We start from the raw sequence: 17,640 nt of genomic DNA, 5'->3' as shown, positions 1-17,640 counted from the left end.
ATTTTGTTCAGCATTCTAATCACGTTACTTCACTCATCAAGTTAGTGGAAAGAGTGAAACGATACACAAAATGCAGTTAAATGCAAGACGAAACTTTAAAACAAATGTATTTGCATTTTAAAATAAATGATAAATCTTTTCAAATTAAATTTACCAGCTGCAAACAGAATAAATATGCTATTATTTTGTCTCCATCTCTGGCGTAGCTCAGTGAACCACTTAACCATGTGTCGCCCCCTGGTGGTTGGCTGACTACAGTTTAAGTAAGAAAGTGTGCAATTAATTACACATTTGGAATGTAAAAATCGCCAACAGTTCCGTTAATTTAATCGCGGCTACCGAAGTGGTGATCACGATTCAATTTTGCTGAATTGCGTAGCTTGAGTTGTAAGTTCAGTAACTTTTCCAAACAGGATCATAGCCAGAGTTGAGTGGTGGGGTATCCAGGTTAGGGGGCACAACCACCTGATTAAGTAACATGGAGGAAATGAGACAAGCACAGGGTCTATTTTCTCCAAGAATGGGAGTGGATGAAATGGGGGGGGGGATTGTAGGTGTGTGTGTGGAAGTCACAGATATTAAATCAGTTCTTGTGGGCCTTTCAAGGAGGCCCAACAGAAGCCGTGTCCCCCCCACCAACACAACAAAGAGGGCAGCCAGCAATGAACATTCCTGCCATGCTTTACGAGCTCGCCCGGACACGCCCCCTTCACTCGCACCCCATTAACGTGGGCCCGCATTCGTCCCGGCAAACCGTAACTGTCGTTGTAATCCCATTAAAACAACAACCACACATGTGGGCTAATGCGATTGATTAGAAGCGGCTTTAAAATGACGTCGAGCTTGTTAGCGTTTGGCTAACGACTGTCACTTGCTCGCTTTTACAAATCGGATCCAGGAGAAGGTGGCAAAGAATACAAAAAATTAACCAGTTAATGGTTTGTTCATAATGCATGGTTTCATTTTTTTGCCACATGAAATTGATTTTTTGGAAACAGGAACATTATTGCATTATTGTGTAATCGTTCAAACTATTCAAACCATTACTTTATAACTAGTTAACTAAATTATTTTATCATTGGATGTTTTGTTGGTTTTATATTTTCCTCCTGATCACCTTGATTGTGAAGTGAGACTGCAAGTGGACAAGTCAAATTGATTTTAATGTGATACATGAAGCATTTTTTTTTTTACATATGGGGGAAAAAAATGTTTGAATCAAAACAACAAAAAATCAGCAAAAGCGAGCATGCTTGCTTTTTATATATTATTTATATTGTGCAATTATACAATGGTCAAGATAAATATTGAGAAGAAACATAAACATGAAAGTATCCATCAATCATTTTGGTCATATAATTGAATGAAAAAAAAAAAATACATAATCAAATAATTTCCAGAGATTAATTCATGAAAATCTATTTTCAAAAATAACTCATGCCATCAGTCATTACAGTACTTGCATGAAGATGTTAGTAGTCGGGTGTGATGTCATTCATTCATTCATTTATGCATTCATTCAGGGAACAATTTGCTCAACGAAACTAGAATGGATTTTGTCCTGTAGTACCGTTACGACCCACAGGGGGGTGACGGTGAGTGACAGTGTAAGCAGACCTGAAATAGAAATCAGTGAATGGTAATGGCTCAATCTGCAACCTTTCGCTGTGTTGGGAATGAATTAGTGAGCTGGTCACTAGAAAAGCAATATACCCCATAATGCATTGCACCCATACAGAAAAAAAGATTTTAATCTCTAATAGTCTTTGTTGTTGTAAAATGTAGATTTGGTATGTTGTAATTACACCACAGTAACGACGTGATTAATGATAGGAAAACTATTTTTCATTTGACTGACGAATCAACTATATGAAAAATGCAGACATTGTGGTACCTTGATTTATGAGCGTAATTCTTTCCGTGGACAAGCTTGTAACAAAATCATATAGTGGACCCCTGAGAAAAAGGAAATATTTGAAATCTAAAAAATGTTTGCTTTCCAAATCAATATTCCCCATTGAAATGAATTGAAACGCCATTCATCTGTTTCAAAGGAAGAAAAATACAAATATATGGTGACATGCATCAGCAGGAAAGTCAGGAACATGCGCCGGATTGTGCGCACAAACGTGTAAAAAAAACGTAGCGGGCGTTGTCAGGCCATGGTCTTGGTGTGTTTGTTCACCAGCACGATTTCGATGGCACGCTCCTTCATCTCGCGCGCCATCTGACACCAAACGCACGCCGTGCAGAAGGTGGCGCACACGCAGTCGTTGAACATGGAGCCCTGCGTGGGAAAAAGTAACATTTGAGATTTAAAAAAAAAAAATGTTTGAAGCTGTCATTTTCTTACCCGTATGCCGTAGAGCTGCCGCATGGACACCCTGGTGGACATGGTGACGGGAGGGACGAAGGGGCTGAGCAGGACGTCCACCAGGGGAAGGCAGAGGCACTCGCCGTACTTCTTGGCCGTCATGCAGGCGAAGCAAGGTAAGCACCAGAAGGCGCAGCAGCCTTTCAACCGGCAACATACACACGCACGACATTTCAGAAAGAGACGCACGTGGCAGCAAGCAAAACAAGCGTCTCCTTTTTCACGACTTGTTTAGCCGGCGGCTACAGCAAGTATGGTGTGTTTGGATGTAAATAAACGCGAGCTCCTTTTCATCGAATCGGGCTCGCTTCACTTTGAATTTGGAACGTGTTGTGTTCTTGTATTCCATTAAGCAAGTTTTGCTTTCGTTTGGCAAGATAGCTAGTTGGGCTGGATTACAATCCACCTATCAGTCAACTCAAATCTATATTTAGAGAGCGCTGTTTTCTTAAGATGGAACTCGAGGGCAAGCACATACAATGGAAACCGCAAAAGTCCCGAAATTCAACCCTGTGGAATCGCTGATCTGAATATATATGACTGGATAGCCGATATGCCAAGACCGTGAGGCCGCCATATTGCTACTCCCAAGAAAGGTTTCTCGGCATACGATCTTATACATTTACAGTTTGGAAATTGGAGAACATTTGAGACAGTACTTAGTAGAAACAGCATGATTTATATTTTAAATTTACAACTTGCCTTAAATACATGCATAAAGATGCTTAATGATGTTTATCGGAGGAAACTTGTATATTCTTAGAGAATTATAACTAATTCAACAAAAGATGCCTCTGCCAAATCTAACATTGGGGCCTAAGGAACTAAGCAATACAAGAAAAAGTGGGTCTTTATTTTTTTTTTCTTTATTTGTAAAAAAAAAAAAAAAAAAAAGTTACCACCCCGGCAAAAAAAAAACGACCCTGCCTCCGACCTTAACTGCCTACGAGCTCTATATGTCAAATCTGTACATGTACCGTATAGTTTATACAGAAGTCTGCTCGCGAGGTGGGAGGAGCAAGATGGCCGCCCTGTGACTTCAATGGCTTGCACGGGCGTGTATGGGCTATCCAGTCATATATTCCACTATGTGGAACACCATACATTCTGTTAAACATGTGACATATCGAGAAGAGAAAAAAAAAAAGAAGACATTTGGGGTTTAGCAGGGGTGCAAATGTCGCCAAGCGTGCATCTTACACATGGGGATGTCGTCGCAGCAGTCGCAGATGCCGCTGCCCCACTCGTTGGAATCTTGGTGAACCATGACGGGCTGCGGCTGCTTGAAGACCATCTTGGACGACATCTTGGCTCCTGGACGGACGACACCGAACACAAATGGCTTGCGTCATTTTGATATTTTGCTTTGGATTATTTGCAGCCCTGTGAATGGATAATTGCATCCACTTTTTGGGTGTGTGCGGCTTGAAATGAAAGCAGCTTTTGAATCACAGAATCAAGGGCACTATTTTTTTTTTTAGCAGATACCGTATTTCCTGTAAGAAGGAGATAATATATCTATATGTCGGATTGGAAGCTATTTTTATTTTTTTTTTAAAGATGAAAAATTGACAATCAAAAGGTCATATTTTAACATGAAGTTGGAAATTTGTGATGAAAAATTGTCATTTTTCAATAAAAACTTCACTAAAATGAAAGTTATTCCAGGAAAATAAAAAATCTAATTTTAATTTTACACATTTGGCAATCAGAAGGTCACATAACATTAAGCTGGAAATTTACAGGTGAAAGTAATCTTTAAAAAAAATAAAAAGAAAATAAAATAAAAATGAGAAAAGGTTATTCAAGGGAGGAAAAAAAAAAATTTAAGCTAAAAAATTTTATTTAAAATTTTCATGTCATGAGCAAGTTTGTAAACTGCCAAATGAAAGTCTTATTTTTCAAAAAATATATATGTCAAGAACAGTCATATTTTTTTAGGAAAAAAACATTTTTCATTTAAAAAAAAAAAAAATAAAAATACAAGAATTTTACAAGGAAGCAATCCTTTGTCCAATTTTTCAGTGACCTTTTAAAGATAATACAAAGCTCCCTCACAAACAAGATGGATGTTACCTTTTTAAAACAGTGCTCTATTACCATACACAAAATACAAAAAAAGAGACAGTATGAAATCGTGCATAATAATCAAAAAAGAGTTTTACCGTGTGTGATACCTGAATGTGTGACGCCCTGGGGAAGGAAAACGTACGTCTTGTCAGAACACGGGAGGCTCCAGAAATAAAAACCTGAGAGGAGCGACCGGACCGACCTGCTGGGCCTGTTGTGGTCCAGCTTGACAACACACACATGTATTTTCACAAGGAAGGTCTGATATCATCGCCATCAGGGGAAGGCAGGTAGGGTGGGGAAGCGGGTGTGGTGGGTTACGCGAGGGCATGCATGGGGGGGGTCCCACCTGGATGGAAAAGTATTGTCCCCAGTGGCATAGCAACATTCCCCAGGGGCCCCAAGCAAGAAGGGATTGGTAGCCCCTGCGGCTATATATAAATATAGAAAAGTGTTTGGGCTCCAATCCTGCTGTGTGCTATGTCCGGGTGTCCACACAAGGCAAACCTCACCCGAACGTCAGAAAAGGTTCCTTCAATTGTCCTTCTGCAATAAAACTCAACTCTATTGCTTCACGGGTACTAGAGGATGGAAGATTGGCAGGATTTGAATGGATTTTTAATTGTAAATTCAATAAAATTGTATTCAATCCTAATGCACGAATGAGTCATTTTTGACAAACAGAATCCTTTTTATTGTTTTAAGCCTATCCAGTTTGAAACTGGATGGCTCTTTCGTAGTCTGAACAGTTATAAAGCACAAGAAAAGTGATTTTTGTGAGATAGATTAAAACCACATTCTGGAGGTAATTTCTTTCATATTGCATTTGGACAGGATGTCTCAGACTGAAGAGTTTCAAACAGATTACTTTTTGACTGTCCATGAAATCCCTCTACAGCATGGTCACTGGATTAGTCCGCACTTTAGCAATTATATAAAAGGTCTGCATGTAAAAAAAAAAAAATGTCAGCACTAAAATTCACCTCCCTGAAAAACTCAGTGATTTAGTGCGTTTTATGACAATGGAATTGGGATTTTTAATTGTTTACTATTTTGCTTCTGTATGCCATTTTCTGGCTGTAGTCTAGATTCCAATTTGTCAAAATTGTTGGAGGAAGATACCCGGGGGAAAAAACGGTGGTGACCTAGTTTGTGCAAACGCTTAATTTAAAATGTTTAAAGTTTAAACTGTAAATTCTGGATGTACCGTTCGACACACAATGACACAAACTTGCCCTCTAGTTCGTTATTCGCTACAGCGTTTATTATTATTTTTAGCTAGTTGGCTCTCGACTCAGCTGTGACCCGGAAGTTAAACGCCGGCCGGAAAGGAAATTAGGGAATTGTTTGGCTTGGCCATTGCTTGGCGTTTTGTTTGCTTCGACCACACATGGTCAAAGTTACGTGATGAGCTATTTATTTATATAATTTACGTGCACACAGACTCCTCAATAAAGGAATATGGTCTCCACGTCGGCTGCTCTCCATCCGCCTGCACGTCAGTTGAAGAAAAGTGGCGACGTGTTGCGAAAAGGTAACTCGTGCTCAACTTTTCCACGTTTTCACTGCATGGTCCTCTAAAAGTGTGTGTGTGTGTGTGTATATATATATATATATATATATATATATATATATATATATATATATAGTTTAAAAATAACAATCGTCTTTACCATTCATGGTCTCTGTTTCCAAACGGGTCACCGTTGTAGAGTGACGTCACATTGTAGTCCGTCGGTAACGCCGTACACACTTCCTGGTTTGAAGTCGGTAAAGTCCGACTTCCGACTATCCTCGTGCTGCATTCGAAGATGGTCGGAAGTCGGACACTTCCGACTTCAAACCAGGAAGTGTGTACGGCAACGCCTCCTTGAACGAGGAAATTCCACTTGCTAAATCGAGAAAAAAAAAGGACCCCGACATCACTGACGGATTACAATGTGACGTCACTCAAAATGGCAGAACACAATTTACTCGAGTATAAAACTAGATAGCTTTCTCCATTCACAAATATTCGACATAACTCCACGTAATACAACGCACGTGACAGTATGCCGCTATCTCCCTGCTTGAAATTATACCGAACTGTATGGAATGCTCATGAAATAAGATAAAAACAATAAATCAAGTAAAATTGCGAGCAGAGAAGTTTGCTGGGGGTCAAAAAGAGTTTTGAGGACCAAAATAAAAAACTTTACCGCCATCCACCATTTTGGTTGTTTACTTTCGCCTCGAACGCTTTCAGGTCGGAACTGGGGGATGGAGAAAAAAAAAAAAAACTCTGATAAATACTTCAAGTTCCGACCATCCTCGAATGCAGCATCAGTTCCAGAGGGCGGGGCATCAGCGGTTGGCGAAGGCGGGTCTTGTGCGGGTGATGGGTGTGAGAAAGGTGGAGTCAGCAGAGTGGAGTGAGGGGGTGGGGGCGTGGCTTAATTTGGAGCACACTGACCTGCTTGCTGACTGCATGTATCACTTGCATTCTTTGAAAAATCATCAACGGACAGAATGTCATCAAAACATCAATAATATGATATTTATCAAGTAGTGACTCGAATATTTAAGTTTATTTCACTTGTTTGAAAAACCAAGTGTTTTATGCAAATTGACACCTACAATATGCAAATGAGCATGACTGACTGCTTCCGTTTGTGTTTTCTTGACATGATGGAGGCCGTTTTAGGACATGGATGGGTCTGCGCTACACAATGTAACTGGAAATCTGCTTTTAAGACAGGTACGTGTACTTTTTTTAATCCAAGGTTGTCGTGCTGTGCTTGAGGAGGCGTGTCCGATGTCACTTAGCCATTTGTCAGTGCACTTTGGCTTCTGCTGGATGGACTGAGATACACACCAGAACAACATTCAATGGTTCTCAACATGTGCTTTTTTTTTTTAAATCACATAGGTGTGGCCCAAATTATTGAAAAATAAATTATTGAAAAAATATAAACAGCTTACAAACCAAACAATTTTTTTCAAATGTCTTTTTTAAAAATCTATTAGTTTGATGTTACGTTGCCTACGTATTAAAATAAATACTATTTGTACAAAAACAAATCTTAAATAAAAGCACATGTGGAGAAGCATTAAATGATGTACTTGTTTGGTTCCACGTGTGGCATTGTTGATGATTTGGCTTTGGCCTATAGCAATGATGTCCAAACTACGGCCCGCCGTCCATTTTTTAGTGGCCCGCAGCATATGCTAAAAATGGCATTTGACTCAGTTCAAATAAATTAACAAAAACAAAAATGTTTAGAGATGGTCGAAGAAAGAAGGGAGGGTGTCGAAAAACAGGTGCCATTAAAGGTTATTTTAGTTAACTAAAACTAACGAAATAACTAAAACTAAAATTCAAAAAACAATTTCATTAACAAAATAAAATAAAAATGAAAATGCTTTTTAAAAAACAAAAATTAACTGAAACTACATTTTATTTTTACAAAACTAACTAAAACTAACTATAATTATAGCAAACGTCCTTCGTTTTAGTCTTTGGTAATTAATTTAATGCATAACTAATTAAATAATAAATATATTAAATAATAAAAAATAAATAAAAACTAACTAAAATAAAAAATTCCAAAACTATAATAACCCTACTGCCATATTACATCTAAATTGGTTTATATACTGTAGCATTTTTTTTAAATATGCAAAAGCAAAAATAAATTATTTGTACAATTTTTAGGACTAAACACAATTTCTCTTCATAACATTGTGTGGCCCTTGCGTCCTTCTGATTTTCTGTATGTGGCGCTCAAATGAAAAAGTTTGGACACCCCTGGCCTATAGCGAGATGGGTCAGGCAGTTGGTTTTTGGTTGCACAGCTTGTGCTCATGTAGCGAATGACTTTGCAATATGGCCAAATTGTTCGGGTGTTGTCTTGACTCATGTATCCAGGTTATGATAGTAGATGTCAGTAGATAGCCCTCAAGTGTCTAAATGTTAGGTACACTCTGTCTGATTTCTTGACTATGTGGACATCGTCTATTGACAGATGTCACGAGTTGGCAGTCGAACCTCTTCATGTTGTTCCATGTGCTCTGTTAAATTCAACATGCTATGAAGGGATTTGTGATACTTCAAATGCATGTAGAAAGTTTTTTTTTTTTAATTGCTAAAAAAAAAAAAAAAAATGTGCTTTTACTGATGATTCCACATGCTAACCTTTTTTAACTGAGGCATTTTAATGACAATTTGGCATCATTACTTTTCTGTCGTTTTTGTTGTTGAGCTAGGTAGCATTGGACTTAGCTGCAAGCCTGAAGTGTTGAGTAATTTGATGTGAATGAATTTTGTTTTTCCCCGCCAGGATGGAGGAGGCGAGGCATTGGACGAAGATTCAGCCGACAGACTCGACTTGAGGACATGTGGACGGGTCTGTGCTCCATTGACAGCGATCTGCTCAAGGACAGGTAAGTGCGCTATTTGAAGGCAAATGTTGTGCATTTCAGCTATGTGATGTCACTAGTAACTAAGCCATTTCTCATTTCCTTAAAACACATCTTGGGCACTTGTCCAGAAGCATTGAATGATGTTCTCTGTTGATGTTTGTCTTTTTGTCCAACGGAGAGATGGCTTGCTTGTGCTCATGTGACATCACACACACGTTGTCGTGCTGCTGCTTCCATGTCAACCCGTGTTTGGAACGCGATTCCAATGATTGCTTTGTCCAAAAAAAAAAAAAAAAAAAGTGCTTGTCTGAAGTCAAATATATTTTCCAACTGGAACGAGTGTCTCAGTGTTTTATTTCAATGTGAGTTTTCCAATTGTGACAATTTGTCGGTGTCATGCGTTAAGGTACTTTTTATTCTCCGGGCCTCGAATGGATTGCAAGCGGATTGTTCAGGTTATCCTTGAAGACTTTCTCGGTTCATTCTTGTGGCCAGATGGCAGAATTTTGAGCATGAATAGAGGACCAGAGGCCAAAACATCTTCAAGAACAACCTGAACATTCTACTTGCAATCTATTCAAGGCCAGAAAACTATTTTCTTGATACAATTAAGCTTCAACATGCAAATTAATTGACAAAGCTCCACCCACTACAGGAAAAAAATAATAATTGGACTTAATTTGCATAACTGACCACTCCCCCTAAGAATTGACCTATCAGCTGTCTGTATGCAAAATAATTTGCATAACCACACCCACTTTCCCACACCAGACAGGGCATATTGCCTAATTTGCATAGCCACACCCACTTATGCAAATCAATAAGCAGAGTAATTTGCATAAATCCCACCCACCCACCGAGCCAACCAATCAGATTCTGGCACTTAATACAGTACCCACCAATCAGATTGCTTCTTTCTCAGAAATTTGCATAACTCCACCTACCCTCCAACTTGGCCACACCCCTTCATTCACAAGCTACATTTTATGAAACATTTCAAGAGATTTGTTAGAAATTCAGGAAAGATGCAATTTGTCAACTTTTTTTTTTTTTTTTTTTTTTGCAAAGTACATGTTAAAATAGCAAAAAAAAAAATTGAAGTTGGCTGACTTGGTTGCTTTCTGCTTGTCACCAGGTGGAGTGGAGATCATGCAGACCGACAAAAGATAAAATCTGTCAATTTTATTTTGCAGAGTACAAGTTGGAATGGCGCACTTTTTTTTTTAATTAAAGGGATACTTGAGTCATTTTCAGCAGTAAAATGTCTAATTAATGTGGCATCTTTATTATTTTTCATGTACAATTAATACCTTTTAAAGAGTAATATTTCTACTCTGTCTGCATCACCTGTGCTGAGGAAGTAGGCAACGACCAATCATGGCTGTTTACTGACCAAACTCAGAAAACAGGTGAGCCATGATTGGCAGTTAGCTACTTCCTCAGCTCAGGTAATGTCATCAGTCGACAGCAAGTAGAAAGAAACACTTTAAAAGTATTAATTGTACGTGAAAAATAATGAAGTTACCACATTAATTATAGACAAAATAGTAACTTTTTCTGCTGAAAATGGCTCAATGAGTCAAGTACCACTTTAAAGGGGGGGGGGGGGGGGGACCAAGACAACCTTGAAGTTGAATGACTTGATTGCCATCTGCTTGTCGTCACCAGGTGAAGTGAGCCAGCGGGAGCATCGGACAGACCTAAAGACAAAACATCAGTGAGTCAAGTCAACTTGTTGAGGAGCAAATGTTTGAAATGTGACGGAAGCCAACAACCAGCACAGAAGGGGATCCGACAACTTGTGGGATTTGGTCCAAAAAAAAAAACAAAAAAAAAAAACACATGGCTGCATTGCCATGAAGCCTGCCATGTTGCTGTGGCACAACAGCAACATCGACAACATTCAAACCTTACCATCAATTGTGGCGACTTCAAGCTGATGGCCTCAATGCGGCACCAAGAAGTGTGGACTCTAAAACGATAAAGAAAAGCAAATTTTTGACACGAGATGAAACTTACCATTGCAGAAGAGGACCTGCAAGACATTTGTGGGATTGTCAGTGACAACACGGCTGCATTCACAGGAAGCTGACCATCAAGAAAACATTCACGTGACATTGAAAGAAGCATACGAGAACCAGGCCAGCTTCTACTTCACTTTATTTAACGTGTCAACAAGCCAAAAAATAAAAAAAAATCCAACAGCAATGAAGACTATGTACACGTTTGTCTTTTTTCCTCCCCACAGGTGCAGGATCTTGCTGGCAGGGCAATTTCTCCATGACGACCAATTCAAGACTTATGCCCTTCACTGGAAGTTTATCTTCGGGCCCAGTGATGCTTTGGCACCACCTAGTGGACAAAAGCAGAAGAAAAAAACGTGTCAGTACAAAAAAACAAAAAAAAAACAACAAAAAAAACCATTTTGAGAGGGTCCCGAGTAAAGTGCAGTTCAAACAGATTTGGGGGGGGGGGGGGGTTACAAAAAGAGGTGTACAAATATGTTTATGAAATGTTCACGTCAGCCATTTTGTTTTTCAGCATGCTCAAACCCAGTGACGGCCAATCTTACTCAATTCTTGTTCCTCAGGCAGCTCTGGTTGCCGTTTTTACCTGCACACATACATACAAAAGCCGGATGTCAAGAATGGTCAGTTTAAGTCACCTGGCATGTCCTTACCCTTCTTCAGTCATCTTCACCATGTGCTGAAACATTAAAACATATCACATTTTAACGTGTATGAGTGTTTGTGTCTCACCAGTGACGATCAGGGCTCATCTGGACACCACGCGTGTCAATAGCCTGCGGCAAGCAGCTGGGCTGGAAAAACACGGTGACATAATTACAAAGCTAGAGTCGAAACATGAAAGCATTTAGTCAGTGTAGATCCCAAAAAAAATTAAGAGTTGATTCTCATTGAAGTTGTTAACGTGCAAACGCTGGCAACCTACCTTCTGCCAAATGGTGCTCTTATTCAAAATCTTCCGTTTCCAAGTACCGTTTTAGGAGTTTAATAACTACAAGCATGAACAAATAAGTAATTTACTTACCGCGAGCGTTTATTGCTAGACATGTCAAATAAATGAGTGTAATTTTTTAGTATGCGGTTGACATAAGTTGACCGCCATCGAGCAACTATTTTAGCTAGCATGCTAGCACAAGGCATTTGCCATTTGCACGCTGAAAAGGTGAACGTGAAAACTTTGCACATGTTCACTCGTAGTTGTAACTTTTCACTGAAAAGTTACAACTACGAGTGTAAAAAGAATGTTTAAACAAACCTCTTGTCGAGATGAGTGGAGAACAGCAGGTGGGGGATGTCGACGTGATGCTGTCAGCCTGGTAAAGAAAAGAAAGATCGCTCGCTCAATTAGTCACAGCTTAAATAGGTTTTCGGTAACAACGTAATCACGATTTTTTTTCAAAAGCTTTATTTAACCAAGACAACAATAAAAATAAAAAATAAAAGTCAACTGCATTTTGACATAAAATACTGATCAATTCAGCACGCCGGTTGACGCGGGGCTCGAACGCAGCTCGTCTGCACCGGAGACCGTGTTGTTAACCATTGTCCCAAACTCGCTTGTGACGTTTGGTCCATGTGGGCGTAATTATGCAATAGAGTGGAAAATGGCGGCCAATACAACTAACTACTCATTCGATTAATAGAACCGAAAATCCATACGTCTTCAAATCTGAGATAGTCGAATGGTATACGACATTGCCTTCGGTTTACTTGTTCTTGGGTTCCAGCCTCGTTTTCTGCAACCTTTACATTTCGTCCTTAAGTATGTTAGTTGGAGGCTGCGAGGCTCGAACCCAGATCACTTGAACTGGAGGCAAAGTTTTATACCATTCATCCATCATGGATAAAGGTGTTCGAAGTTTTATCTTCTGTATTTGTAAGGTTTCCACGTGACTATACGAATCCAATAAATGTCACTAGATCCAGTTTTGCTTTCGGATAGACTGGCCGAGTGGTTTGTTACAGCAAAGATTTCGGTTTCAACAGACTGGCCAAACCCGGGTTCGATTACAGGTCGTTCTTTTTATGGGATTATTTCTCAAATAATTGAAAAAGGGGGCGAGGATCGCACCCGATACCACCACTGCGGGAGGCGTTAATTTATTCCATCGGCCATCTGTTCACTGTTGCTTTTGACAAAAATTAATGAAGGTGATGTGTAGGCTTCAGGTAATACCGCCGCATCCCAAACTTGGGAGTCACAACTATGTAATCTACTGAAGTACGACTCCAACGAGTGTTTTATAACCAGCTCACAATAAAAGTCCATCCTATTCCCACCCTGAATGTAGTTACTCCACTCATCCACAGGAGGGCAGTATTGCATCGTATTTCAGTTGCTTCTCCGTTTTCCTCTCAAGTTAAACGTTCACCACGAGTTTGATTGACCACTCACACGGATTCTCAACGGAGGACAATTTTCCCCACAACTTTTGAACCCAATGGCCTCGAGCAGTGTTTTTCAACCCTGGTCCTCGGGCACAGCCCGTCTTCCATGTTGCCATATTACAAAGCAGGTGAGGATCGTTATCACAGGCTTCTCCAGAGCTTGCTGATGAGCTGTCAGTGGAATGACATGCGTTGGAAAAAAATGTTGGTCGACACAAACCACAGCACAACTGGATAGATTAAATATGTTTTATTTGCATACAAGCGAGATCAGAACAAGTGCATGAAGTGAACACAGAACACTTGAAAAGAAAAAAAAAAGTTAAGGAGACATTTTGTCTGCTTTCAAAGAACAAATCAGTCTTGCTCATCAGCAATTGAAACTGGCTCTCAAACTAGGGTCCACAAACTGTCACTTTTTATTTTTCTTAGGCTTTTTTTTTTTTTTATTTTTTTTTTACGACCATGTATAGTAAGGCGTTTTTTTTAACGACCATTTATAGTAATGCGTTTTTTTGTTTTTTTTTAAACGACCATGTATAGGAAGGCGATTTTTTTTCCTTTTAAAAAGACCATTTATAGTAAGCCGTTTTCTTTTTAAGACCATTTATAGTAATGCGTTTTTAAGGCGTCTTTTTTTTTCCTTTTAAAAAGACCATTTATAGAAAGGTGTTTTTTTTTTTTTTTTTTTTTAACGACCATGTATAGTAAGGCATTTTTTTTTTTAAACGACCATGTATAGTAAGCCGTTTTTTTTGTTTGTTTTTTAAACGACCATGTATAGTAAGCCGTTTTTTTTTGTTTTTTTTTAATGACCATGTATAGTAAGGATTTTTTTTTTTAAACGACCGTGTATAGTAAGCCGTTTTTTGTTTGTTTTTTTAACGACCATGTATAGTAAGCCGTTTTTTTTTTTTTTTAATGACCATGTATAGTAAGGATTTTTTTTTTAAACGACCGTGTATAGTAAGCCGTTTTTTGTTTGTTTTTTTAACGACCATGTATAGTAAGCCGTTTTTTTTTTTTTTAACGACCATGTATAGTAAGACGTTTTATTTATTTTTTTAAACGACCATGTATAGTAAGGCGTTTTTGTTTTTTTTAACGACCATGTATAGTAAGCCGTTTTTTGTTTTTTTTTAATGACCATGTATAGTAAGGATTTTTTTTTTAAACGACCATGTATAGTAAGGCGTTTTTTTTTGTTTTTTTTTAAACGACCATGTATAGTAAGCCGTTTCTTTTTTGTTTTTTTAATGACCATGTATAGTAAGGATTTTTTCTTTAAACGACCATGTATAGTAAGGCGTTTTTTTGTTTTTTGTTTTTTAACGACCATGTATAGTAAGGCGTTTTTTTTTTAACGACCATGTATAGTAAGGCGTTTTTTTTTTCCTTTTAAAAAGACCATTTATAGTAAGGCGTTTTTTTGTTTTTTTTTAAAAGACCATTAATAATAATGTTGTTGTTTTTTTGATGACCATGTATAGTCAGGCGTTTTTTTTTTTATGACCATATATAGTAAGGTGTTTTGTTTTTTTTAAAGACCATTAATAATAATGTTTTTTTTTTTTTGATGACCATGTATAGTCAGGCGTTTTTTTTTTTAAACGACCACGTAAAGCATTTTTGTTTTTTTTTAACGACCAGCGTTTTTTTTTTTTTAACGACCATGTATAGTAAGGCGTTTTATTTTTTTTTTAAACGACCATTTTATAGTAAGGCGATTTTTTTTCCTTTTAAAAAGACCATTTATAGTAATGCGTTTTTTTTTTAATGACCATGTATAGTAAGGTGTTTGTTTTTTTTAAACAACCATGTGTAGTAAGGCGTGTTTTTTTTTTCCTTCTAAAAAAAAAAATCCTTACTATACATGGTCGTTAAAAAAAAACAAAAAAAAAAACGCATGACTATACATGGTCGTTAAAAAAAAACAAAAAAAAAACGCCTTACTATACATGGTCGTTGAAAAAAAAACAAAAAAAAACGCCTTACTATACATGGTCGTTAAAAAAACAAAAAACAAAACGCATTACTATAGATGGTCTTTTTAATAGGAAAAAAAAAAAGAAACACCTTACTATACATGGTCGTTAAAAAAAAAAAAAACGCCTTACTATACATAGTCGTTTAAAAAAAAAAAAAAAACGGCTTACTATACATAGTCGTTTAAAAAAAAAAAATCCTTACTATACATGGTCATTAAAAAAAACCCAAAAAAAACCGCCTTACTATAAATGGTCTTTTTAAAAGGAAAAAAAAACACCTTAATATACATGGTCGTTTAAAAAAAAGAAAAAAGGCTTATGGTCGTTAAAAAAACAAAAAAACAAAAACGCCTTACTATAAATGGTCTTTTTAATAGGAAAAAAACAAAAGAAACACCTTACTATACATGGTAATTAAAAAACACACATTACTATAAATGGTCTTTTTAAAAAAACGCCTTACTATACATGGTCGTAAAAAAAAAAAAAACGGCTTACTATACATGGTCGTTGAAAAAACAAAAAAAATAAACGCCTTACTATACATGGTCGTTTAAAAAAAAAAAATCCTTACTATACATGGTCATTAAAAAAAAACAAAAAAAACCCGCCTTACTATAAATGGTCTTTTTAAAAGGAAAAAAAAACACCTTAATATACATGGTCGTTTAAAAAAAAGAAAAAAGGCTTATGGTCGTTAAAAAAAAAACAAAAACAAAAACGCCTTACTATAAATGGTCTTTTTAAAAGGAAAAAAAAAAACGCCTTACTATACATGGTCGTTTAAAAAAAAAAACGGCTTACTATACATGGTCGTTAAAAAAAAAAAAAAAAACGGCTTACTATACATGGTCGTTTAAAAAAAAAAAAATGCCTTACTATACATGGTCGTTAAAAAAAACAAAAAACGCCTTCCTATACATGGTCCTTTAAAAAAAAAAAACGGCTTACTATACATGGTCGTTTAAAAAAAAAATCCTTACTATACATGGTCATTAAAAAAAAACAAAAAACGGCTTACTATACATGGTCGTTTAAAAAAAAAAAAGAAAAAAGAAAAAAAACGCCTTACTATACATGGTAATTAAAAAAAAAACACATTACTATAAATGGTCTTTAAAAAAAACGCCTTACTATACATAGTCGTTAAAAAAAAAAAACGGCTTACTATACATGGTCGTTAAAAAAAAACAAAAAAAACCCGCCTTACTATAAATGGTCTTTTTAAAAGGAAAAAAAAACAAAACACCTTACTATACATGGTCGTTTAAAAAAACAAACAAACGCATGACTATACATGGTCGTTAAAAAAAAACAAAAAAAAAACGCCTTACTATAAATGGTCTTTTAAAAGGAAAAAAAAAAACGCCTTACTATACATGGTCCTTTTTAAAAAAAAAACCCGGCTTACTATACATGGTAATTAAAAAAAAAAAAAAAACGGCTTACTATACATGGTCGTTAAAAAAAACAAATCCTTACTATACATGGTCATTAAAAAAAAAAAAGAAAAAGGAAAAAAACACCTTACTATACATGGTCGTTTAAAAAAACAAACAAACGCATGGCTATACATGGTCGTTAAAAAAAAACAAAAAAAAAACGCCTTACTATAAATGGTCTTTTAAAAGGAAAAAAAAAAACGCCTTACTATACATGGTCCTTTTTAAAAAAAAAACCCGGCTTACTATACATGGTAATTAAAAAAAAAAAAAAAACGGCTTACTATACATGGTCGTTAAAAAAAACAAATCCTTACTATACATGGTCATTAAAAAAAAAAAAGAAAAAGGAAAAAAACGCCTTACTATACATGGTAATTAAAAAAAAACACATTACTATAAATGGTCTTTAAAAAAAACGCCTTACTATACATAGTCGTTAAAAAAAACAAAAACGGCTTACTATACATGGTCGTTTAAAAAAAAAAAATCCTTACTATACATGGTCGTTTAAAAAAAAAAAAACGGCTTACTATACATGGTCGTTAAAAAAAAGAAAGAAAAAAAAACGCCTTACTATACATGGTCGTTAAAAAAAAACAAAAAAAAACCGCCTTACTATAAATGGTCTTTTTAAAAGGAAAAAAAAACAAAACACCTTACTATACATGGTCGTTTAAAAAAACAAACAAACGCATGACTATACATGGTCGTTAAAAAAAAACAAAAAAAAAACGCCTTACTATAAATGGTCTTTTTAAAAGGAAAAAAAAAAACGCCTTACTATACATGGTCCTTTTTAAAAAAAAAAAACGGCTTACTATACATGGTAATTGTCACGCCGCCACCAGAGTGGCGGTTCATGCTTTTGTTTTACAGTCATGTTCCTGTTTTATTTTGATAGTCCTGACTCTACTCTCACCCCAGGTCACTTACCCTTCCTGCAGCTC

General features: G+C 36.7%; 1 protein-coding gene and 2 long non-coding RNA genes across 10 annotated transcripts in view; 1 reads left to right on the top strand and 2 right to left on the bottom strand.

The window, feature by feature from the left end:
* Nucleotides 1-11,236, top strand: part of LOC144006189 (uncharacterized) — a 45,439-nt gene extending 34,203 nt beyond the window's left edge. For 3 of the 7 annotated variants that reach the window (XR_013279751.1, XR_013279750.1, XR_013279752.1), the window contains exons 6-10: nucleotides 2,367-2,490; nucleotides 5,888-5,978; nucleotides 7,118-7,181; nucleotides 8,764-8,866; nucleotides 10,514-11,236. This is a non-coding gene — a long non-coding RNA (uncharacterized LOC144006189). The other 4 variants (XR_013279754.1, XR_013279749.1, XR_013279753.1 and 1 more) reach the window with 4 other exon arrangements.
* LOC144006188 (cornifelin homolog B-like) lies at nucleotides 1,145-4,695 on the bottom strand. 2 transcript variants are annotated; one of them, XM_077504910.1, is made up of 4 exons: nucleotides 4,540-4,695; nucleotides 3,575-3,688; nucleotides 2,354-2,514; nucleotides 1,145-2,287 (listed from the first exon to the last, which is right to left on the bottom strand). In XM_077504910.1, exons 2-4 carry the CDS (start codon nucleotides 3,678-3,680, stop codon nucleotides 2,156-2,158), a joined length of 399 nt encoding a protein of 132 aa, XP_077361036.1. In that variant the 5' UTR covers nucleotides 3,681-3,688; nucleotides 4,540-4,695; the 3' UTR covers nucleotides 1,145-2,155. The 2 variants fall into 2 exon arrangements, with proteins under 2 accessions (XP_077361036.1, XP_077361037.1); XM_077504911.1 differs by having other exon boundaries at nucleotides 4,552-4,637.
* On the bottom strand, nucleotides 10,989-12,311 carry LOC144006190 (uncharacterized). Its single transcript, XR_013279755.1, has 4 exons — nucleotides 12,128-12,311; nucleotides 11,605-11,666; nucleotides 11,418-11,458; nucleotides 10,989-11,197 (listed from the first exon to the last, which is right to left on the bottom strand). It is a non-coding gene; the product is annotated as an uncharacterized LOC144006190 (long non-coding RNA).
* Between the last annotated feature and the right edge of the window lie 5,329 nt (nucleotides 12,312-17,640).

The sequence above is a fragment of the Festucalex cinctus genome, chromosome 18 (genome assembly GCF_051991245.1).
Source record: "Festucalex cinctus isolate MCC-2025b chromosome 18, RoL_Fcin_1.0, whole genome shotgun sequence".
Lineage (NCBI taxonomy): Eukaryota > Metazoa > Chordata > Actinopteri > Syngnathiformes > Syngnathidae > Festucalex > Festucalex cinctus.
Note: the sequence above shows the minus strand (reverse complement) of the source record. Positions and strands in the feature narration are given on the sequence as shown.